At 41.4% G+C, this 24,794-nt stretch overlaps 3 protein-coding genes across 6 annotated transcripts in view; 2 read left to right on the forward strand and 1 right to left on the reverse strand.

The window, feature by feature from the left end:
• cpeb4a (cytoplasmic polyadenylation element binding protein 4a) overlaps positions 1 to 5,662 on the reverse strand; it is a 44,901-nt gene extending 39,239 nt beyond the window's left edge. Inside the window, exon 1 of the mRNA XM_027017087.2 lies at positions 5,494 to 5,662. The gene's annotated coding sequence lies outside the window, so the exon portion shown is untranslated. The remainder of the gene's footprint in view (positions 1 to 5,493) is intronic.
• Positions 3,697 to 10,329, forward strand: stc2a (stanniocalcin 2a). The gene is made up of 4 exons (XM_027017090.2): positions 3,697 to 4,485; positions 6,771 to 6,913; positions 7,697 to 7,908; positions 9,411 to 10,329. Exons 1-4 carry the CDS (start codon positions 4,347 to 4,349, stop codon positions 9,745 to 9,747), a joined length of 831 nt encoding a protein of 276 aa, XP_026872891.2. The 5' UTR covers positions 3,697 to 4,346; the 3' UTR covers positions 9,748 to 10,329.
• A 10,252-nt stretch (positions 10,330 to 20,581) lies between these two features.
• On the forward strand, positions 20,582 to 23,455 carry nkx2.5 (NK2 homeobox 5). Of its 4 annotated transcripts, none has more exons than XM_027017097.2 (3): positions 20,582 to 20,620; positions 20,829 to 21,118; positions 22,255 to 23,455. In XM_027017097.2, the coding sequence occupies exons 1-3, from the start codon at positions 20,592 to 20,594 to the stop codon at positions 22,857 to 22,859; spliced, it is 924 nt and encodes a 307-aa protein (XP_026872898.1). In that variant the 5' UTR covers positions 20,582 to 20,591; the 3' UTR covers positions 22,860 to 23,455. The 4 variants fall into 4 exon arrangements, with proteins under 4 accessions (XP_026872898.1, XP_026872899.1, XP_026872900.1 ...); XM_027017098.2 differs by lacking the exon at positions 20,582 to 20,620 and having other exon boundaries at positions 20,627 to 21,118; positions 22,255 to 22,725; positions 22,820 to 23,455; XM_027017099.2 differs by lacking the exon at positions 20,582 to 20,620 and having other exon boundaries at positions 20,627 to 21,118; positions 22,255 to 22,725; positions 22,823 to 23,455.
• Positions 23,456 to 24,794: the final 1,339 nt, after the last annotated feature.

Raw genomic sequence — 24,794 nt, forward strand, 5'->3', positions numbered from 1 at the left:
CTCCACTAAAACTGTCCCTCTTATGTGCCATGGACCACATAAATCACTGACGTCAATGGCAAACTACAAGACACACGCATACACACACACACACACATACACACACACTATGCCTGTAAGTAGTAAATGTTTACTTTTGTTTTTCTCCACTTTAGACCTACTTTAGTAATGCCTGTCAACATGAATAAGAGAGAAAGAGAAACAGACAATTCTGTGTGTCCTATTCTGAGAACTGACAGTTAATACTTCAGAGTCCAGAGACTGTGTGTCTTCCACTCACACTAGCTGTGTCTCTGGGGGCATACAATTACCTTTTAATTAACAAAATTAAACAGAAAGGGGTTTTAATGATCTGCTGAGGTCTCCAACCCCCCCCCCACAATACACTATTCATCTCTAATGAGGGGTTAGTGTGTCATCCTGTGGTGGCTAATCATTTTTGGCCTTGCACCTCAGTACATACAGCATCTCTGGGTCACAGGACGGGAGGAAGTGCAGCATAACCACAGAGACCTTGCTGAAATCCAAAAATCTTCTCACATAATAAACAGCCGAGGACACTTTGTACAGGTCAGCACAGTGGCCTCACACCGCTGATACTGTTCCCACCTTTTCTCCAACCACCCACACTAAAACCCACATCTCCCAGTTACAGGCTCTCTACGTGCGAGCCATTGTGTCGTGCTGGGATGAGGCATTGTCTCCTCTCTTTGTCTGTGCTCAGAGCAGCCAAAACAGGATGGCAGCAACCCCTCTCCTCACTCAGTAAGGGTAAGGGACCACCCAGTACCATCCGGGTTAGGAGCCCCAGGTTTGGTTCCCTCTAAAGTCATTGTCTCACAGCAGAAAAGCCAAACTGATACTGGAAAAAAGCGCAGCTCGTTCCGTGACTGCCAAAACTGCTGGAATATAAATTTTAGCAGAAAGATATTCAATAAAAGCACATTGTTCCACATCGATAAAAATAATTTGGTGCATTATTTTCAAACTACTCGGAGGGAAAGTACTGAATTTTGAATGTTGCAATATGCGTGTAAAAGCGGTCTTTTTTCATGACTCACGTGAGTTTACCGACAAAAGCGGACTTTCATGCTTTTAAACGCACCAGGTCTTCCGCCAGCATAGCAAGCACTGCTTAATAACAGTGCTCAATAACAGTACTGTCAGACACAATAACATACAAACACACAATTAAATACAAACAATAACAACAAACATGAATTGGTAACCATGCAATTAATGGATATTCTCACTGATCCTGAGAAAGGACCGTGACATCTAATCCCCTACCTCTCACTCAATCTCTCTCACTATTCATCCAAGTTCCCGTGCCCATATCATTTCTCATCCACGCGTTCAAAGCGCTGTGCTGGAATGTTGCGGTAATGCCGCATCGCAGCGAGAAGCCAGTTCTGCATATATGATATTACAGCACGCTTTTTTATTCCGTGATTCCGCAGATGGCTCGATCGCTTATCTGCACCACCACATCGTTAGGTTGTGCTGAGTTGGCAGTAGGGTTTATCGTAACAACTTTAGTGTCAGTTTTATTATCAGCGGTCTACAAGCTAAAGATTCCCTTCTGAGAGCTAAAATGGCTAAACTTTATGAAAACATTTGTGCCACATATTATCGCACTATGTTCATAATACCCAGAAAAGTGCAAGATTGACCTTAATCAGCTGATGTTTTTGTAACTATTTATACTGACTAAAGGCGTAATAATAACGATCTTGCACGTGCACGTAGAATGAATTTCTCTAAATTATATGATTTGGTCAGATAGCCCTGACCACGGTTGTACAACCATGTGGATAGCATGCGCTTACGATGCCATTAAAATAAGTCGTTTTACTCAGTAATTGCGCATTCCGGTCTGGCGAAAGCGCTTGCTCCCGGCGAGATGCTGGAGGATCTCAACAGTACTAAAATATACGGGGAGCATCATCGGAAATCTTTCAGCTCTGTAGTCTGTGGTGGCACGCACCATTACAAGGCTGTGGTCTCCAACCCTTCTCTGATTGGTCGAGGCCGAGGGTGTGTTAGAGACGTGGGCTTGCACGCTCACAGGCGCAGATTCAGTTAATAGATACTCCACGCTCGGAGGTACGCAGAACCGAAATCACCGCACAAAAAAGGTACAAAACACGGACTCAGTTTTCCTATCTACTCGTTTAACCGCACTTTAGCAAAGAAGCAGCAAAGGAAGCCCTTAAATCCGACTCGTATAAAACGGAGTACAGCCATGAGTAGCCAACGCCTGCCCAAGTCGTATGATATTTTCTTGAAATGTTTCCTGGAAAGCCATGACTACACTTTACCATTTTTAAGGAGAGGGTCATAATTCTATACTGTTTACCGACTAGTTATATCTTCAGTAAGTGGATTACAGTTTGACACCCTCATAAAATGTGAAGCCGTCGTTCCAACACCTTAATCCTATTCTCTTTTCAACGCGAGAGGCGAGAGTGATGAGCAAATATTTGTCTACAACTGCACTGCCAGTCTCCCGTTCTATTTTCGGCCGCGCTCTAGTTAGGTGGTCGCACGAGAAACCCATCCGAGAGAACAATTTCTCGGAAGTCCGAGACCTATCCTCGAGGATCGCCTACACCCCGTTAAGTATGTTACACGAATCATTCAAGTCATAGTGCGAGTGTTCTCAGACCAAAGTCGCCATTGAGGAAATCTTTTGAGTGATGTTCTGTGTGTGTTTTGTTTAATATAAAACTCCTTAAATTAGGTTCTTGGGTGGTTGGTTAAATCGCTTTTCAGTTAAGAGACAAATCTGCGCTTGTAGACTTCACGTATAGGCCTATAAACAATAGATCACTAACTCACTTACAAATGCAAACGATAACTTCTCAAAATAGCCTATATAGGCCTAACGATATCCGATCAGTTAATCCTGTCTGTATCATTAATTTTCGAACACAAAATATGATAAAAATAAATAGGCTATTGCAAGAAGCCTAATTAAATTTCACATCTTAATCTGGGACAGGTCTACTTCATTAAGTCCGTTGTAAATCCTGAAAATGGATCATTGAAACGTAACTATTGTAGTAATTACGAAAGCATAAGTCTGACTCCTGCTGGCACATGTTTATTGCAGTAGAACCAGAAATGAAATCAAAACTCATTGTCATCTTTATCTTTATGGTTTTAGGTGTGCCTACTCATTAGACTATTTGACTGGTTGGTGTGTGTGTTCATGTGTGAGTCAGATGTGCACACATGCCCATGTCTTTTGTCCATCTAATGGAGCAGCTGCCTTTGAGTTGAGGGTTTTTTTTTGGGGGGGGGGGGGGGGATGATGCAATCCCTTCCGTCCATAGTTGTCCCCTTTTCTCCACTGTGTGAACTTGGCACATACTGACTACTGTGACACAATACAGGCAGAAGCTGATTACGTCTGTTGATTGGTGATTTTTCAGAACACCACAGTGTAAAATTTCACCTTCTGTTCTGTTTCTATACACATCCTCGCCTTCTTTCTGACAAGAAAGACACTTATCCACCAATTTAAAATTAACATTCAATTCTGTATAACCATAAGTGCCTGTTACACTAAGGATGATACAAACTGTGTTCAACCCATTTTAATTTGTTTTTTAATGGTTTTACTGTTCTATAGTGCATATGCATCCTACAAAACACAAACCATATTTATTGCAGAATTGTATATATCTAGGACAAACTGAAAGAGTTGGCTGTGATTCCTACAAAATCATGAATGAGGAACTGACTTCAGCTGATATGAGGCATAATCAGAAGACACAGGAAACAGCTGAATGCAGACATATGAACAAACTGTTTTATGAGAATTATTTCAAATCTGACAGCATGAGATAAATCTGTCCTGTAGTCAGGACATACTAAACGTTTTTGTTCACGTCACATCCTAACCTAACCTACATTTAGAATACGTCCTAATAATCACAGAACAGTATGCCAAAAACAGGTAGCCATGGCAAATATTCGCGCATACTGAACAGTTTAGACACAAACAGGCCTATTTCATATCAAACACTTTCAGAGTAAACATTCACCTACCCATACATACTTTACAAGTTCAGTTTATGGCAAGCAGAGGCAACTTTTGCCACAGACACACCCCTCAAACTTGGACGTGGATGTCTGCGTTTCTGATTGGTTGAGAACCACGACTGACAACACCTGCTTAACCGATTCATCAAAATTGACACCCGTGCTACGGGAAATATAGCCAGCATCCATCCCGCTTCCACGCTCATTCTGAGCGTCACATCGAGCAGCATCTGCGGCGTACCGGCACGCGCTCAAAGAAACTTGATTTTTGCGGACAAACTCGAGGTTTGCAGAAAATGTTGGTCAGATTTGCAATAGCGCTGATGATTTTCTCCGTCGTTGAGCGAGTAGAGGGAACGGATACGATCGATGTTCATGACAGTCACCCAGAGAAACCGGCAAGCCAGAAAGGACGTCTCTCCTTGCAAAACACAGGTAGGACAATAACTACGGAAAGATGTTTAATGAGTCGTGGGGAAAAGCAGTAGCTCTATCACTCAACACGTCGCGAACCGTTGATGTCCAGTCGACAAAAAAGCAACACAACCCCCCCCCCTCAAAAAACAACAAAAAAAAACCTGGAAGCTTCGTACAGGCACGTGCTCCCCGTAGTCACAAATTAGACCTTGCTGGGTAACGCGGGTCTTCTAGTCGGTGTGCGCGATTTCGGGACAAAAATACCAAAAATGGTTAAGCTACATCTTATTAGGCATAGCTCTAGGTTTTCCGATCATGAAGGAAGGCGATCTCTTGTAAATATACGGAGCTAACGGGGACAGAAATTCAATATCTTCGTAAACTATTAATAGCACGGCACAAGGTAGGCAAAGGTAATGTATACGGTGCCATTTCTTCTAGGAGGGTGTTTTCGAACGTACGTGCGAGTAAGAGTGTCTGCTTGCTATGTTCTGATGTAGATCCCCGTCCGTGTAGTGGTGTTTACACTACAGACGGCTCGCATTATCATTAGTGTTGTTAAATAGACCCTTAAAATAGTATGCTTGTGAGGTCGTCCAACGCGACGAATCGATTGGCGCAACTTTAGTGTACCAGGAAGAGAAAGTCGTGACTCGGATCTGTGTGATGCAATGACCCCTCACACTGCACACGTTTTTTAAATGGATAAATACTAAACATTCTCCGTGTGATTTGGAGAATTCACCCTGCATGTATCTTAGGGTAAAGCAAGCCTTGCACTGTAAAGCAAGGCTTCTATCGGGATTTAATTACATGTAAGCGTTGGTTAGCTAGTACGGACTTGCAAAGGCTGACAGGCTTATAGCATGTCTTTATGCGAAATACAGGGTCTGAAGCACACTTGCATGGTCGAGTCCATCAGTCCGTTACACCACTATGTAATTCAATGCACGTTGCGGCCAGCTCGTGCGATCCAAGCACATTCCCGCACAAATGCCAACACAAGCAGTGCAGACAGCGACTCACTTTTCCTGCGCGCTCGAAAGTTCGGTCCAGTGCCTCCCCCGATCACAGAGTCCTTCTGTTGACAGTCAGTATTTCTTCAGTCACACTAACAACGTGCTTTCACCACGGGCAGGAGAGTTCAGACGGCCGGTCTTCGCACTTCGACGCAAAGACTTAAGTTGTCTGTTCCTCGATGGAGTTCTCGCGTCCAAAAGACGCGCGGTGAGAATATCACGTGTATCGGAGTGTACACTAACGAGTCTCGAGTTTTTCGTAGCATTAAAAAGTATCTCTCTCTCTCATCCTGAGAACAATGTCCTTAATATGACTAAAAATAACACTACGCGTAATGACGTAAGAAGAGTGCGCGTGCCGATGCAGCTTTTTTGGAAACACGTTTAAAGCCGTTTAAAGGGCCCATTCTATCCACCTACATGCCATGTTTGTTAATGGCATGAACTGTACTGAGATTGGGATTGCCGTGATACTGTTAAGTGTAATATTTAATCCTTGCATACTTAAATATCATTACATCTGTATGCCTCTAATTCATCCACTAATATTAGTGACAATTGGGGCATTTCACTGACATGTTGGGTGTGCTTACACACTTTCTTTTCAAAACGCTGAAAAGGCACCAGCAGCCTGTGTCAGGAGCTGCAGGTTAAACATGTCACACAACGATGGACACATTACTGTTTTCCATGTCTTCTCATCCGCCTAGTTCGTCTTGTCTTTGTGCATCTTCTGCAGTTCTACAATCACACTAACCTACAGTGAGGTGAAGCCAGGCTCATCCTGCCTTGTATGCAGTTAACCTCGCGCTCCATAGCCAAGTTTCTTCTGCCAGACTGCCTCCCACTCAGATGAAGTTTAACAGCATTTACCTTTAATCACTGCAGTGGTGTCCTTTCTCTCTCTCTCTCTCTCTCTCTCTCTCTCTCTCTCTTACTGTATTCCACTCTCTGTCTTTCTCTCCCTCGCTCCCTCTCTATGTACAGTTCCTACATGTTCAATGGAAGAACAAAGCCCAGAAAAGTTCCTAAGCAATCTTATTCCAAGATGGTAAACATCATGAGGTCAAAGGATGTGTCAGTATATTCATAGCAGTTCTTTTTTTTACCAATGGTGTCTTCAAGCATATTCAGGTTATATTTAGCTCAGTAGAGGGAGATTAAGATTAAGTAAAATTTTTAAAAAGGCTTATTCTTGGTTACATTCTCAATCTCTTTCTTTCTTTCTTTCTTTCTTTCTTTCTTTCTTTCTTTCTTTCTTTCTTTCTTTCTTTCTCTTCTCAGCTGAGATCCAGCATTGCCTGGTGAATGCCGGAGACGTAGGGTGTGGTGTGTTTGAGTGCTTCGAGAACAACTCGTGTGAAATCCGGGGACTCCAGGAGATCTGCATGAACTTCTTACACAATGCTGGCAAGTTTGACTCGCAGGTATGCTCCAGCGTGCCCCGCGCCACACCGCAGCATATCCTGGATGTCCCACGACCCCATCCCACTCCCGATTTGGTGCCCCCGATCGCCTGTAGAGGTTGTGCCCTCCTGGCTGTGGCAGAATATGGACACAATTCCTTTTCAGGTCGATTATGAACGCCAGAGCTGGGGGCCTGAGACACAGACCATGTGGTTCAGTAGACAGTTGGGGCGGACTTCCGGTGTGGCAATCACACTGGTTCACTTTATCCAAGAAGATGAAAAAGCTTTAGGGTATTGTGTATCTCGTGATGGCAGTAAGCTTGGACAATCTGAGAAAAGTCACATTTCTCCTTAGTTTTTTTTTTTGTTTGTTTGTTTGTTTGTTTTTGCAATAAATATTGTAATATTTGAAAATTTAAAAACGTCAAAATATACTTAACTGGAGCCAATTATCACTTTATCAATGGGGTATATTGAGTATGGCAATAGATACACAATGTAATTGCAATGTGGAATATATTTGCAATATGTTAAACAGACTGGTGAACTGTTAGTGAGTCATGGTTAAAGATTTTACCAGCACTGCTTTGTTAGATCATATGAATGCATGATTAATCAAAACTACCGTGGGATACTCTTCTGGGATGTCTGCGCTTGGGCAAAATACTCTCGGCAGACGCAACAAATGGTCTTGTTTGAGGGCCCATATTGCAAACTGCAATAATGTCCAGCAAATACTGTATATTCCACCCCTCCAGATGACAGGAGTGGGAAGACAAATTGGATCTTGTGTTTCCTCAGGGCAAGTCTTTCATCAAAGACGCTCTGAGGTGCATGGCCCACGGTCTGAGGCATAAGTTCAGCTGTATCAGTCGCAAGTGCCTGGCAATAAGGGATATGGTGTTCCAACTGCAGCGCGAATGCTACATGAAACACAACTTGTGTTCGGCGGCGAAGGACAACGTTAACGTCATTGTAGAGATGATCCGCTTCCAGGATCTGCTTCCTAAAGGGTGAGTGCTCCAGGCTGCCCTGTCAGCCAGCACCGTACATGAGTGCTTAACCTACAGATATACAGCTATATGTTATACAGCTAAACCTACAGTTATACAGCTATATATTATATAGCTAAACCTACAGTTATACAGCTGTTATACAGCTAAACCTACAGTTATACAGCTATGTTATACAGCTAAACCTACAGATATACATCTATATGTTATACAGCTAAACCAACAGTTATACATCTATATGTTATATAGCTAAACCCACAGTTATACATCTATGTTATACAGCTAAACCTAGTTATACAGCTATATATTATACAGCTAAACCTAGTTATACAGCTATGTTATACAGCTAAACCAACAGTTATACATCTATGTTATATAGCAAAACCCACTTATACATCTATGTTATACAGCTAAACCTACAGTTATACAGCTATGTTATATAGCTAAACCTAGTTATACAGCTATATATTATACAGCTAAACCTATAGTTATACAGCTATATATTATACAGCTAAACCTATAGTTATACAGCTATGTTATACAGCTAAATCTACAAATATACATATATGTTATACAGCTAAACCAACAGTTATACATCTATATGTTATATAGCTAAACCCACAGTTATACATCTATGTTATACACCTAAACCTACAGTTATACATCTATATGTTATATAGCTAAACCCACAGTTATACATCTATATGTTATACAGCTAAACCTACAGTTATACATCTATGTTATATAGCTAAACCCACAGTTATACATCTATATGTTATACAGCTAAACCTAGTTATACAGCTATGTTATACAGCTAAACCTACAGTTATACAGCTATATATTATACAGCTAAACCTACAGATATACATCTATATGTTATACAGCTAAACCAGCAGTTATACATCTATATGTTATATAGCTAAACCCACAGTTATACATCTATATGTTATACAGCTTTTAGATTCCAAGTACTAAATGGCTACCTGTCCACTCTAATAAATAAAAATGAAAAACTCATCTTCTAAATAAAACTGTTATTATTTGTTTTCTTGCCATATGTTTGTGTCTGGGTTTTAATATTGGCCGTGCTACTTGAGACGAGCATTAAGGCTTGTCTGCTCAACGGCTGTCCATCCAGCTTCATGAAAGGTCCATGTTGTCACGGCTGCAGTGACATAACCTTCCTACAGCAGAGCGTATGCCGCTCCTTTTCCCCTCGTGCTGGCGCGCGGGCCTTCAATGCGGTCCCGTTAGCTTTCCTGCACGGCAGCAGGTCCCAGGGGATTCTTTCAGGACTAGCGGAATGCGACTGCAGTCCCTCGGCGCCTATCGGTGAGATCGTGGCATAGAACAGTGGAATGTGGGTTTGGGTGGGTTTCCCCCACTGAGGTGCCTTCCTTCGCATCCCAACATGCTAGGTAGCTAGCTGTGTGGCACCACGTGTTTTCTGACTCTTTCACTTTTTGCCTCTCGCTCTCTCTCTTTCTCTCTCTCCCCCTCAGGCCATACGTGGAGCTGGTGAACATTCTCCTTTCCTGCGGTGAGGAGGTGAAGGAAGCGATCGGCAGGAGCGTACGCCTGCAGTGCGAACAGAACTGGGGTGCCCTCTGTGAAACTCTGAGCTTCTGCTCCTCTCCGCCCCCCGAGCGCCGCCCCGCTGCCCCATCACCCCCCGAACAGGAGCACCCTCGAGGCCCACGCCAAGGAGACAAAGACAGGCCTTCCAAGGGCGGCTCCGGAGCCCATGGCAGGAGTCGGGGACAGGGCCCTCGCCGCGCCAGCCTCGACGTCAGCGTGGTTGACCAGGAGGACCCCGAGACTACAGATATCCGGAGGTAAAAGGCCAGGAAATATGGCCCTGCCCCGACCCCATCACCCCGGACCACCCCACCCATAGACCAGCACAGACTGAGTAACAGGAAGACGGTACTCAACCAATGAAGCTCTCCCTTTCTCCTTTGCCCTCTAGCAGTCATTCCAGCTCTCCCAGGCTGTGTTCTTCGGCAGGGTGTTTGTGATGTGTCTCGTTTTGATACTACAGCTTGTAGGTCGGATACATCTCTGTCATCACAACAGTGGTTATGGTTCAGCTCTAATATAGCAATTGAATTTGTTAAATTCTACTCTTTATGAAATTTAATCTATTATTTATTTTATTCCTTATGCAATGTTTGAATATAAAATGTACATATAAATCCATGTATACCTATTATTATATAAACTTGTATAAATATAGCCGTCGTATGTGGTACATATATACTGTATGTAATATAGTATACACAGTATACTAAATTTAGAATGCGTGTATTATTCACATTATTGCACCTATTATATTTGAACTGTAGATATGTAACATATTTTTGTTTGTTTCAAAGCTGGAAATGTATGTGTTTCAAAGCTGGGCGTGCGTGTGTGTGTGTGTGTGTGTGTGTGTGTGTGTGTGTGTGTGTGTGTGCGTGTGTGTGTGTGTGTGTGTGTGAGAGAGAGATGAGTTAAAAACTTGTTGATTAAATATAAACTGTACAGTAAAGTCCAGGTCTGGCACATAAGACAGGAAAAAGATTATTAAATGGCAAAAAAAAAAACTTAAACGAAGGCAGAATGACATGGCAGTCCAGACAATATTTCTCTGGTATTTTCTGTCTTCCTGTTTCACAGCAGTAATTAGGCCTTGCTGATCCAAATTAATTCTATTAATTCTGGGATGCCTGAGTAGATAAACCTTATTTATGTGTTCATTTTCCCATACCGCAGTTAGGAACACCATGCTAACGCAGTCACTGCAGAGTCCCGAAATGGAGAGCTGTCTGTGACTATATCACTTTCAGTGTCACTTATGTACCGTTCAGGATTTACCCCAAACACATTAGACTGACACAAGAACGGCTGCAACTCACCGAGCGTGTAATGGAAAGGCCGTCTGTTCACAGCTCGGCCAACTCCTCTGACAGCCCTGCTGGTTCCAAGTTAAAAAATAGCACTTCTCTCTCTCTCTCTCTCTCTCTCTCTCTCTCTCTCTCTCTCTCTCTCTCTCTCTCTCTCTCTCTCTCCCTCCCTCCCTCCCTCCCTCCAAGCTACTGAGAAGAGCCAGTGGTTGGGGCCATAGTAAATTGGCCCTAGACCTAGAAACAGTTAAATCTACAGAAGAAGCAAAAGCTATTATTGACATTAATGTTAAAAGTATCGTCTTTGCCTCGGATGTTGGAGAATTCCCTTTGGTGTTCACTATAGAAGGGTTTCACAAAGAGAATAGACATATAAATAGAGCGGCATTTTAACAGTAAGTTGAACACTTTTCTTACAGCAACATTTAGTGATCGTAGCAAAGCCCAATTTACTGCCATTTCTACACAGTACTTCATACAAACAGGACTAACAATAAACTTACCATCTTTCTGATTCTTGCTCTCACAGACATTTTCATGACAGAGCGTCAGTGTGAAAAGTAATGAGAACATTCAATTTTGTGGCATAATTTACAATATGTTATTACTGAAATATGACCTGCAACATATGCTAAAATATCGTGGCGATTTCTAGAACTGTGGTCATGCTGGTTATATTCTCATTTTTATATGATCATGGTTAGTCGTGGCACACTATTACATCACTATAGTCATGAGTACACTCTCAATCACTTATTAAACACCGTCCTGTCACACGTTTGAATGTAATGATTTTTTTTTTTTTTTTGCTATATTCACCAAGCAAGACATGGCTGAAACATTATCCACACCGACAAACGCACACGACACCCTGCCTTGATTTACACAGCAGAGGCGATTATTCCACACCAGAGAGGACGCAAACATTAATCACGCCATGGCAGGGTCCAAGCCACCACGGATTCTAGGAATCATCCCTCTCTAAGCAGGAAGCAGCCAGAGCTTCGATGTCCTCGGAGCGGCGGGAGCCAGCAGCAGCGATCCGAGGATCGCTCCCTCTAAAACTGCTGCATAAAGCTGTCAAGCCGTGTGGCACAGCCTTGGCGCCAGGCGCTGCTATGGCAGCAGCAGCGGTGGCGACAGCGGGCACCACCTATGGGCCGCTGCAGGATGCATCAGGCCCACCCGGGCAGTGGTGGGAAAAAACGCTCGCTCTCTCGCTCTCCCGCTCTCTCGTTCCAGCCATAAACAAGCTTCCCGGCGTTCTGACCCGACCCCTGCTGTAACTAAGCGAGAGATCTATAAACGGGCTTTACAAGTCCCCGACGGGCAACGCTCCCATGCAGTCTGCCCAACGCACTGCCCAGAACCTCTGCACCTGAGAGATGATGGCCCCGAGCCGCAACAGAGTGGCCTTTCTGAATGCCGCCCGCTTTATGGGACTGGAGGTGTAGGGGTGATCTGGTCAGGCCAAGTCAAAGACGCACTGTCAGACTTCAAGTACGCCTGGGAGTGTGTTCTCTGCAGAGTCCAGAGAAGGTCAGGGTAAACACACGGACATCATGTTACAGCCCCGCCGTGGTCTTTTATTACTGGAACGTCATAGTGAAAACTCTGTCCAGCTTCTCATAGGAACCTGTTACATAACTATGCTTCCCATATCACACTATAGCAGGGTGTCACCATCTCGCCCTGTGGGTTTTGCTCAGCATAGCTGGGACTGTAGGCAAGGAAAGCATTTATAAGTGAAGTGACACTATAAAGTTTCACCCAGGCTTTGGTTTGGGTCTATAGTTTGTGTCTACAGCTCAACGTCGAGATGATGTGACTTACTGAGAAAATAACTTTTCACATGTGCTTAACATGGAGTGTCTGGCCTCAATGGACTCAGTCTCTGTCACTAACAAAGCAAAAGGTCAACTAGTGTAACAACTAGTGTTACAAAGGTCGACTAACGTAACAAAGGTCAGCTAGGATGTAAGGACGCTGGCTGAACATTGTCTGACAGCCAGGAGGCAGGAGTTTATTTAATAATGTTTTGTTTGTGTTTTCAGTGACACCTGAGACATAGATTAAGGTGAGGGTGAGGTAGAGGGTTAAAGAAATTGTAAAGGATTTTTTTCCAAGGAAAGGGATGGGAGGCATAAAGGTGGAGCAAACAAGAAATGCAAATTATTTAGTGAGGGTTACTGTATTCTGGCTGTTCCAGGGCCCCATGCACTGCACTGTTTACTACACCACAGTCCTGACAAAACTAGACCTGATTCAACTCAGCACTATGTGAACTGAACAAGTAGAGTACAAAATAACACACCCACCCACACACACAAAAAAACGAACAGGGCCCCAAGACAGTGAGAACCACTGGATAATGCAACGTTTGAATAAAACACCAGAACAACATCAATGCATTACTGCCACCTAGTGGACATTTCCAGACAAAGTTTTAAGTAGATGCCAATTATTATGATCTAGATATTCTGGATGATTACTCTTGTGTTTAGTTCGAAATATAATGGTCGTTATGTGTTTTAAAAGAAGGCAGTCGGGCTAACAGTTAATGTATTGTAATATCTTAATGTAAAAAAACGTGTTAGGGCTTATGAAAACATTAGCGTTCATAACAGATCAAGGTAAGACGTTTCATGAGGCGCGCTACACGTTGGTTTATCTGTTTTCCGTTAACTTCCCTCAACTTTCCTGTAATAGATTTATGTAACAGGATGAAATGGCTTTAACGGTACATTCTATGAACAACAGTAATAACCCAGTCACTGAATCTTCTACTAAACCTGTAAAATTGTGAGGACTAGAGACATTGCCCCTCCACAAACCCAGAGACTCGGTAATCATTAATGTGATCTGGCATGTTTTGGAGTAGCACGTGCTTTGTTTACACCATGTACGTTTATAAAAGTCATGGGCTAAAAGGCTAAATGTTTGTATACAATAGGGGCATGTATAAACACAACGGCTTTTTTTTAAAGCACACTGTAGCTTTAAAACTCATTACTGCTGAGCATATCACAGCTATTATGCCTAAAATATGGAGTTTGCCAATATTTGGACAGAATGTGGAGTCTGGTCATCAGACACCCTGCACTTTGTGGGCAACGAGTGGTTCCCAGGGGAGGGGACAGTTCTTAAAGTCTTTTAAACATGAGAGGGCTACTAGATCTCTGCCTGTAAAAACTAAAACACTCCGTGTACTGGATGAAGCACTTTTGTCTCTTGTCGGTCCGTTCAGTTCAGGTTGCGGCATTTTCTTTGAGAAAATCCTGCACTCTTGAAGAACATCTTCAGTGTAGTTTCCTGTTTATTTCTAGGACTATATATATACAGTGCAAATTTTGCAGGTTTACACATTTGGAGTTAACTTAGCATTGTGAAATTTGGACTGTAGATGGACCTGGACATGTGAAATGCACTGCAGCAAAAAAGAATGTTATTTCTCTCTCTCTTTTTAAAAAAATGTATTTATTTTGCAAAGTTTACCAGAGGGTTCAATTATTATTCAACCCCTCAAACCACCAGAATTCTGTTTGGTTCCCTCAAGTATTAAGAAGTAATTGAGGTATTAAGAACAATGAGCATCACATGCTTGGATTAATTTTCTGTTTTTTCCCACCTTTTCTGACTATAAAAGCCCCTCCCCAAACAAGTGAACAGCACTCATACATGGTCAACATGGGAAAGACTAAGGAGCATTCCAAGGCCATCAGAGACAAAACTGTGGAGGGTTACAAGGCTGGCAAGGGGTACAAAACCCTTTCCAAGGAGTTGGACCTACCTGTCTCCACCACGGGGAGCATCATCCAGAACTGGAAGGCTTCTGGAACTACTGTGAACCTTCCAAGGCCTGGACAGCTTTTCAAACTTTACTCCCGTGCTGAGGCCAGGCTTGTCCGAACGGTCAAGGCTGACCCAAGGACAACAAGAAGGGAGCTCCGGGAAGATCTCATGGCGGTGGGGGACATTGGTTTCAATAAATACCATAAGTAATGTATTCCACCGCAATGGTTTACATTCCAGCAGTAGCGCGAGCCCGTAAGGTAACTTTATTTTCAAAGCATCATGTCAAGGCCCGTCTAAAGTTTGCTTATGATCACTTGGAGGACTCTGAGGCAGACTGCTTCGAGGTTCTCTGGTCTAATGAGACCAAGATCGAGGACTTTGGTGCTGACCACACCCGGGGCGTTTGGCGAGAGGATGGCACTGCATACGACCCCAAGAATACCATCCCTACAGTCAAGCATGGTGGTGGCAGCATCATGCTGTGGGGCTGCTTCTCAGCCAAGGCACCCGGCCATTTGGTCCGCATCCACGGGAAGATGGATAGCACAGCCTACCTGGAGATTTTGGCCATAAACGTCCGCTCCTCCATCATGGATCTTAAGATGGGTTGTCAATTCATCTTCCAACAGGAGAACGACCCCAAGAACACGGCCAAGAAAACCAAGGCCTGGTTTAAGAGGGAAAAGATTAAGGTGTTGCAGTGGCCTAGTCAGTCTTCTGACCTTAAGACAATTGAAAGCTTGTGGAAGGAGCCCAAGATCAACATCCACAAGAGATGCCCAAAGAACCTAGACAACTTGGAGAAGATATGCATGGAGGAGTGGGCCAAGATTACTTCAGAGAACTGTGCCGGCCTGATCAGGTCTTATAAAAAACGATTAATAGCTGTAATTACAAACAAGGGTTATTCCACAAAATATAAAACCTAGGGGTTGAATAATAATTGACCCTAATTTTTATGTTTAAAATGTATTATAATTTAATTGAGCAACTTGTACTTTTTGTTAATAAATGCTACTCTTGTTCAAAGTTTGAAGGCTCTAAATTATTTGCAACTTATTGAATTTGCAAAATCTGCCCCTGCATACTACTTGGATTGGAGGCACTGTGTGTGTGTGTGTGTGTGTGTGTGTGTGTGTGTGTGTGTGTGTGTGTGTGTGTGTGTGTGTGTGTGTATCTATATATCTAAATACAAATTAGGAGATATATATATATATATATATCCTAATTTGTATTTAGATATTGATAATATGTGGATAAAATAGTGCAGTTGGCTAAATGTTCACTAAAGGTAAACGTTCAGAACTTCTCTATGACTTTAAAATTTGTGTTTGTGTTATTATTCAATATATTGAAAACTGTGGGTGTACAACTTTAGATTTGTGATTTCTGTTCTGGAATTTCTGATGGTGGGATGGTTAGAAGCTTCTGTTTGAAGGTATATGAGAGTATAAAGTCACTGTAGATAACCACGAGCCATCGGAGCACAACAGGTTGGAACCAGTCAGCTGCTAAAGATCTGACTTCACCAGTAGAGCCAAGCCCAAAAGTGTGTGACAGACCCCAAACAGACCCCATACACCAATTACCACATTATAGCTTTACTATACATAACTTTTCCTTTATGTCTTGCAATGCCACAAACACCCTGAAGTATCACAGTAAAAGGAACTGGATGAGCTAAAAAAAAAAAAAAAGCTTCAGGCGCTATCGGACTCGTTCCGTCAAGCATGCTTACGGCGAAGCTCACAGAGAGTTAAAACAGAAGCAGTAGGGGCTCCAGCAAGGGGGATTAAAAACCTCACAGGCAGGGAGATGACAGATAGTGGACTGATGGTCCGCACACATCCAGCCAGAGACAGCAGAGCTCAGGAGCAGAGCAGAGGAAGCATGGTAGTCTTGTTTTGTCCAGCTATGTATGACTGACACTCTAAGCAATGGGGAATGTGGATAGCAATTTATATGGTGTTGGGCTGTTTTCTTTTTTAAAACGTGTATGGACCTGTTGGAATGCTCATGTCCAAGACTTGAACAGTGTGTAGTAGATGAACCATTCTTCTGCTAGATCAGGTCCACCAACAATTAGTAACAGACAGTGCAAAAGACTCTCATCCAGACAGAGAGAACAGAAGAGAAAATGACTCACCAGAGAAAAGCATTTTTGCAAAAAGTTCCAGTCTTGTGCAAATAGTTCCACATTCTGTATAGTCTGGGTATTTTACACCTGCAGCTCCATCATAAGATTTTGCTCTGCATAGAAAATACACAAACAGCACTGTGGCCAACATTTTATATATATATATATATATATATATATATATATATATATATATATATATATATATATATATATATATATATATATATATATATATATATATATATATGAACTTCAAACCCGAACCATCTGATTGTCCACTTACCTGATGTAATATTGTCTTGTGATCTTGAGAATTTTTCTTGCCACATTATTACATGTAATTCAATGTAATTCAATAATATGTCAAAATAAATCTGAGAACCAGATGTTAAAAAATCTTATTAAAAATAACCAGTCCAGTTGTACAATAAATGTAATCAATTATAAGTAGGAAATGTATATGTGAGTTTTTTAGAGGCTAAAGATACTTTTCAAGGTTGTGTCCTGTCCACTGTCTGGACAGGACACAGCCCATGAGATTTATAAAAGATTCTACCTCTGACAGATCCTTAGAAAGACCCACCAAGGCCTCCAGTTAAGATGAAAGACCATAGTAGCATGTCATGGGCACAACTGTTGTATATCTACCGCCGCTTTTGAGAAAATGGCCAAAAAAGAGAGAGAGAAAAGTAAGTCAAACCCCCCCTGATGTCAAAAACAGAAAATTCCCTGCAGGAGAAAATATCACTTAATTAAGATTAATAGGCTCTAGGTGCAAGGACTTTTTTATGTTTTGAAATGCGAGAAACTGAACATCAGTTCAACGTGAGCAAGTAGTCAAAACTATTTCCTGACATCTAACAGAGAACAGGTCAACTAACTCCCTTTGGGAGCTGCTATGTTGCTTTGTAACCACTAATAGACTGTTTAATCTACTGCCAAACATCTGAACATGAGGCCAGAATGAAAACTATGATCCCTGACAAATGGAGAACAAATTGTGTGATGATAAAAGACATTAGTGTGAATTCACCCTAATTATTCTTTTTTTTTAAATGATACTTTAATGGCATGTGTCTTATGGTCTGAACCTGTAAGTTACTTTCTAATACATAGCTTTTTAACAGATACTTATCTTGTAGATATTCTTCTAAATCGACAAATCTTTGATGCAACAGGTGACACTTTATTTATTGTTCTGTAGTATATGTATAAATACCTACACACACACACACACACACACACACACACACACACACACACACACACACACACACACACACACACACACAAAGCTGAGTGTTCATCTACGTAGTTTAATCACAAAGAAAATAAATACATGCAATATTAAGTCTTACTATATGTGTGTGTGTGTGTGTGTGTGTGTGTGTGTGTGTGTGTAGGACTTAATATCGCATATATTTATTTTCTTTGTGATGAAACTACGTAGATGAACACTGAGCTTTTGAATGCATATGACCACCAGAAGTGTTATTGGCTCGAGCGTTTTCTCTTTCGGTTGACGTTAAACAATGACATAATTATCGTAAGAAAAATGTAAATAAAGAAATGTTGCTTCAGTGCCGTGTAGGTAGAACTCTGCGTCCAGAGCCTTTAAACTGAATGCATTACTTTATCTGCTATTAATTCATTGCACATAATTTTATGAACATGGAAATGGCGGCTTTATTTATAATTTTTGACCATGGGATTGGCGCCAAAGATCTGAAGGCTAACTGGAAGTGCAGCAGCAGTAAAACTATAATTACTGAGTCTAAAACATACGATAAAAAAGATAATTCCGTAAAGGGGGAAATTCCTCTTATTAGTCCCCATTAAAAAGGTGTCAAGTCTGGAAGCTGATGGATAATAACTGTCGCGTATCTAAAGCAGCGGAAACACGCCAGCCCTGGTTTCAGTAAGCGTGGCGTCTATGAGACATACCCTCAACACAGACACAGGAATGGCCGCAGACCAATTAAGATAGCGCATATTGGCCCATTCCACCTCGCAGCCGATAATATCCCGTGCAGGTCAGCATAGAGGAAGTTTTAAAGAACTCTTATCCCCGTTTTTATCTCCTGGAAACGCGCTGTTGACAGACGGACCTCAAGATGCAAGCGCATGTTGCTTAAATTGTGATGTTGCTTAAATTAGGCTGTATAAAGCCTAACCGGAACCGAATTAGGCCTTCATTTGTTTATAGGCTTTTCATACAAGTACGTTTATCAGAATTGACTAATCAGTCAGTCATGTGTGGAGCCCTGCGAACTTTTTTTGTCATAACATGTTTTCCCTTTCCTGAAACAGAAAAATGTATACAGGTAAATTTGTCATGAGCTACTTCTATATATGAAAACGCTTCATTCGTCATCAACATTGTCACCAACTGTAGTGACGCACTGAGGACGGTGGACAGGAGACCGTTAATAAATCATCGTGATAAAAAGCAGTTTCCATAAGCTGTGCAGCGAGTTTACGTTATTTCACCAATTATTGCTGGGATGGACACGGGAGTGTTGACTCTCTGATCCACAAAAGTGCCTACGTTCATTCATCAGAGACGCCCATTCCGAGACCGAGGCGCACAGATATTCCCCACAACTATAAACACGAACTCGGAGACGGAGACACGGGGACCATTTACGCTGTAGCACCCACCGTTAGAGATAAAACAAACGATAATAGTGTCTGTCTCCCAGAACCGACTCCATGAGCATCACCCATGAGTAATTGCAGCTCCCTTCTCGGTCTAGGATAGGCAAATCGTGCCAGGTCTTTCGAAAACTTGATTAAACCCATGTTATAGTGTTAGTAAAGAAGAACAAAATTTGAACATAAAATGATCAACTCTCTTCATTTTCATTAACATGAATGTTTAATTACATTTCATAACTCACGGTTGAGCGAATTCATTTGGTCACGTTATTAAAATAGGTTTGCACTGCCGATACATTCTAGATTCTGGAGAACTCGTTAAAATACTGCCCGATTTAAATCTTTAGACTAAATATGTGAATTTCAAATTCGCAATTTTACGTTTTATTACAATGATATGTCACTAGCACAAGTTGGACAGTTTTTGTCTTTTCTAAGAAAAATTAGAACACGCATGTTAACTTTACACGTGTGTAATTTTCCTTTAAAAATAAGATTCGATTTAGGTGGCATGGAGTATGACTTTGCGGCAATATATACTATCTTGGGTTCATTTATATAGCGTTAAAGCCCCGGCTGTTGGGCGTAGGTGGGTGTTGGTTTGTTGTCATCTGTTATCACGTCTTGATAACAAAACTAGTGGCACCGGGATCTTTCAATGGCGGACAGTTGGGTTTGTCATTGCAGGTTTCAGATTCCGGCACCGTGGCACGGCGCGAGCCCTTGCCGAAGACTCCCTTATACGACTAACAATTAAGGAAAAGAAAACAAACAGTCTAAGGACCTTCCGGGTACTTAGTGATTCTGAAGACACTTAACGCTTTTCATTTCTCTGCACGCCAAAGAGGCTCGAGGCCTATCGTAGATAGTACTGCGCACCGAACAGATTAGCAAATTTAATTTTTTTTAAATGCCAAAAAAATTTGTTTATGAGAAATGGCACTATATTAAATTGATTTATAAAAAATATGCATGACTGATAACCACGGCGGTTTACAAATGTTGGAAACAAAATGAAGCAAAATAAGATCACAACGTAGGCGTAAAACGATTGGCCAGTTGGTATGCGTAAATTGATAATGACAAATGAGCGCTTTTTTATTTTGACGCATAGACTTGTTATTTACCGCGTCACCGAAACTGAACTAACCAATGAGAGTTTATGAAACTTATTACGCGCTGGTCCCTCCTTCTCTACACACAGCATGCGTTCCTCAGTCCCAGGACCCCAAAAGTAAGGTTCCAGGAGACGAATAGAACGATGCACATTTTGGTGAAATATTACCTCGAAAAATATCATTGTGTGTCCATTTAATAAACTCAATTTATTAAACGTATCCTTATAAATGCCAACAGGATTATTCAGAGGTGGAAGTTGAAGAGGGCTTGTGATACATGACAATGTTTTCAAGTCAAATGTCTTCCACTCCTTTTTCTGTTAGAGACATTTTGAACCTGGAACAAAACCACGAAGACATGGTCTCGTTAGAAATGTCACAGCGACTGGACACCGCACTTCCGACTTCATCTTGTATGATGGCCACATTCAAACAAGAGCCGTTCATGGATGTGCCGTCTGGAGCAGCTCTCTTCGGCGACGATGACCCACACAAAGGCAGCAAAAACGCGTCCCTGAACTTCGCGTCTGCCTTTTATGGGAAAAGTTTCTTAGAAATGGATCTGGCCAAAGACGCAAAGACGGATGACACGTTTGACGACAAAGAGCGAAAAGGTGATAATATTAAGGATGATTTGGCACGGATATTTTTAACATTTCTTTATATTAAATAGAGGAAGCTGTAAATATAGAATCTGTTAAATAAAGAATCGAATTATTTAGAATTCTTAATACATAAAACAGCTTATAATTGATTTGCAAAATTATATAGTCCACTATTATATATAATATTTTTGTGGCATTTTTTAAATAATTTCAATGTCTTAATGATTTGTTGTTATGGCCTTAAAACTTAGTTACGATTTCACAGTTGGACATAAAAGCTTTTCAAACATTAGTCAGATAGATATACAAGAATAGTGCACTGTAAGATCCGAAGTTACGTGTCCCATGTTCTGAAAAGAATTCAGGTCTTTATGTGCTATTTACTTCTAAAATGTTAAATTTACTCTGAGTTAAAAACAAATCTAGACCATTTATCATTTGCATTTCTCCTTTTCTCTGGTCGCAGTTTCATGTTCTTTATAAAAACGATAATTGTAACCTCGGGCTCTTCATTGTTTATCTCTGTAAATATTACTTTGTCAAACAGCTCCTATGTTACTATGACAACAGATTTCTTGAGTTTTTGCGATCAATTTAAAATAATCTAAACTAATTGACAAATCAGTAACAAGTATAGCTAATTTTCGCGGTGTATACTAATGCCATTAAATGACTACCCTAGACTAGCAACATGTTCACAAGTCACCAACAACAATTTGAGTCTTCTTTTAAGACCACTGAATGATATTTATTCAATTGCTACTTGTAGAATAGTGTAAGCTAGTTAAGTAGCACGCTTCTTTTTCTCCCAACCGACAGATTTTTCTCAGGCGCAAAGCCCTGAATCACGCACGTGTTATATAGCTTACTCATTTACTGCTACTGCGGTTTCTGATAGCGAGCACGATGTGCGCAATCTGTCTGCGTGAGGGTGTGTGAGTGATTTGATGTGTGAGTGATTTGATTGTAAAAGCTGATTTCTGTCTGTAAAGCTCCCTTGGGTTTGAAAAAGGCGCTATATAAATGTGACTAATAATAATAATAATAATAATAATAATAATAATAATAATGTTGTGGACTAAACAAAGTTAAAAAATCTATACAAAGTCGGTAAACGTAACTGAACTAAGTCACTCTTATTTCAGACATTAGCTGTTCACACGAGCCCGCAGAGCAGATGAAGCTGGATGAAGCGGAACGGCCCAAACAGCGGAAAAGGAGGAAGCCGCGCGTGCTGTTCTCTCAGGCGCAGGTGTACGAGCTCGAGCGCCGCTTCAAACAACAGAAGTACCTGTCGGCACCCGAAAGAGACCACTTGGCTAACGTACTTAAACTCACGTCCACTCAGGTTAAAATCTGGTTTCAGAACAGGCGCTACAAATGTAAAAGGCAGCGGCAGGATCAGACGCTGGAGATGGTTGGCATCGCCCCACCCAGACGTATCTCGGTGCCCGTGTTGGTTCGAGACGGAAAGCCATGCCTGGGGGACACGTCGACGTACAACGCTTCATACAACGTGGGAATCAACCATTTCGCTTATAACACCTACCCTGCGTTCAGTAACTTCCCGAGCCCAGGAAACACAAACTACACTTGCAACTACTCCGCCACCGCGAGTATGCCCTCCATCCAGTCTTCACCATCAAACAGTAATTATATGAATTTTGGAGTCGGGGATCTAAATAACGTGCAACCGTCTTTTCCGTCCAGCAGTGGCGTATCCTCGTTACACGGCATTCGTGCCTGGTGAAGGGGACACCGAGTTGTAGTATAACAGCGCGAAGATTGCAGACTGCACGAATGCTTTCCATAGTAGTTCATTAATCATGGATATTTGTAATTTGCTGTGAATTAAGCTTTGGATCAAATTTGGTTAGCTATTTTGTAGGTATGCCTCCTTTAAAATGTGATTAATATAACTTAATTTTGCGCGTGGCTTGGTATATTTGTAAATGCATCGAATTTATCCTCTGAACAAATTTGTTTACTGTTATTAGTTTAAATGAAGGGGGACGAATGATGTTGTACAACGTTATGTCCAGTAGGTATGTCCTAGGTGCTGAAAACACATGCTCATGTGTTTCGCTTTTTTAAAACCATTGCAGGCCTATGTTCTGTATTTAACCTGGGTGACCACTCAAAGCGGACCCACACTTCAAAAGTGTCAAAAACACTTTACCAACCAAAACCTCGTGGGAAATGACACAGGTTTTGTAGGCTATAGACGAAAATCAGAGGATATGCAGAATGCATTTAGAAACAGGAATGCAATGTAATTTAAATACAGTACGTTTATATATACATTATCTGTAATCTTGTGAACTGAAAAATAAAATCTTTGCAAAAAAAAAAACGTTATAATGATGTGGTTTCGAGAAGAAAACTTTACTATTAACGTATTAGTTTATTATTATTTTCGATTAAAATATGCAAAAAAAAATACGCTAAAGAAAATGGCTATTATTATTTTTATTATCTGATCAAATAATTAACACAATGTTATGAATTATATATCTAAGATATAGCCCTAACGACTAATGAACTAACCTTTCTATTTGTACAAGTATATAATAATCATAACTAAATTATAAAAAATTACCTATATAAACAACTTTCAGAAATACATGACAGAGCTTAAGAAAACGAACTATTCAATGGTAGGAAGGTTGAAGGAAACCAATAAGGAAGTTCTTTCAAGCAGTGACATCCATGAACTGTCGTGGTCTCCTTCATTTTGATGTAACCTAGGCCTCAACCAGCCAGCACGCAAACTGTATGTTTGCCAAATACGTCTGTCCGTTAATAAATATAACAAAACAATAACCCCTCTGCTCCGAGGGCATTTCAAGCGTGTTTAACGTCATCTTAAATATTTCAAGTGCTTATTAAGGGCTTTCATTCAAAGGGCTGCGAGCAGTAACGATGCGTTTATACCTACTTGAATGATGTTGTAACAATTAATAATCGGTCGCTACTAAAAATCGTCTTAGAAGGTCTTTGTTTTGTAAGACATCGGCCACTTGGCACAGTTTATGCCAAGACTGAGCGATGTTCGGGTAGAGAAAAAAATGGAATGGTGTGCACCTAAAAAAACATAAATCAAAAACTGCAAATATTTATTTAAGTCAGAGACTACTCGTATGTTCGCAGGCGAAGATGATTTGACATGTCTTCCCGGTAAAGCGCCTACAGCGCGCGCTTCAGTGAATGGCTCATCATTTCGTTGAATGACTGCTGCTATTAGGAGACGTTAATCAAAAGCTTGTCCTCCATTTGCATCGCAAGATTTGCTACACCATCCGCTTACAAAGAAAAAGCAGATCTAATATGGTAATCTACAAGTTGTCAATTTTACAGATAGTTCTAAACCCCGCGCGACTCTCCTTGCCTGCATTACTATCTGATTTCTGTCTGTCAGTGTCACAACTGACAGCACAAAGGTATTGTGCTTAATGTTTAAAAGGGCTTAGTTTCCTTACAACAGAGGGATGGGAGTGGGAGTGGAAGAGGACAGACAGAATTGCATCCACTTCAGAAGCCTAAGAGACAATCCTTGGGCGTCCATGTGGTCTCCCCAAACGTCAGTGGGCACAAGTGTGCTTGTCCAGCTCTGTCCGCATAAACAGTCGAAGGCCTGGCTTTAAATCGGAACGACTTCAGCGAACAGTCCGAACAGCAGCTAGAT

This window comes from Electrophorus electricus, chromosome 2 (genome assembly GCF_013358815.1).
Source record: "Electrophorus electricus isolate fEleEle1 chromosome 2, fEleEle1.pri, whole genome shotgun sequence".
Taxonomy (NCBI): Eukaryota; Metazoa; Chordata; class Actinopteri; order Gymnotiformes; family Gymnotidae; genus Electrophorus; species Electrophorus electricus.

What these genes read in the sequence shown, in the direction of transcription:
- stc2a (XM_027017090.2), top strand. Translation starts at nt 4,347, where the DNA reads ATGTTGGTCAGATTTGCAATAGCGCTGATGATTTTCTCCGTCGTTGAG. An exon ending in TCTCTCCTTGCAAAACACAG is followed by an intron (nt 4,486 to 6,770) that starts GTAGGACAATAA and finishes TTCTCTTCTCAG; the next exon opens with CTGAGATCCAGCATTGCCTG. An exon ending in CAGGATCTGCTTCCTAAAGG is followed by an intron (nt 7,909 to 9,410) that starts GTGAGTGCTCCA and finishes TCTCCCCCTCAG; the next exon opens with GCCATACGTGGAGCTGGTGA.
- nkx2.5 (XM_027017096.2), top strand. Translation starts at nt 20,782, where the DNA reads ATGACAATGTTTTCAAGTCAAATGTCTTCCACTCCTTTTTCTGTTAGA. An exon ending in TGACGACAAAGAGCGAAAAG is followed by an intron (nt 21,119 to 22,254) that starts GTGATAATATTA and finishes CTCTTATTTCAG; the next exon opens with ACATTAGCTGTTCACACGAG.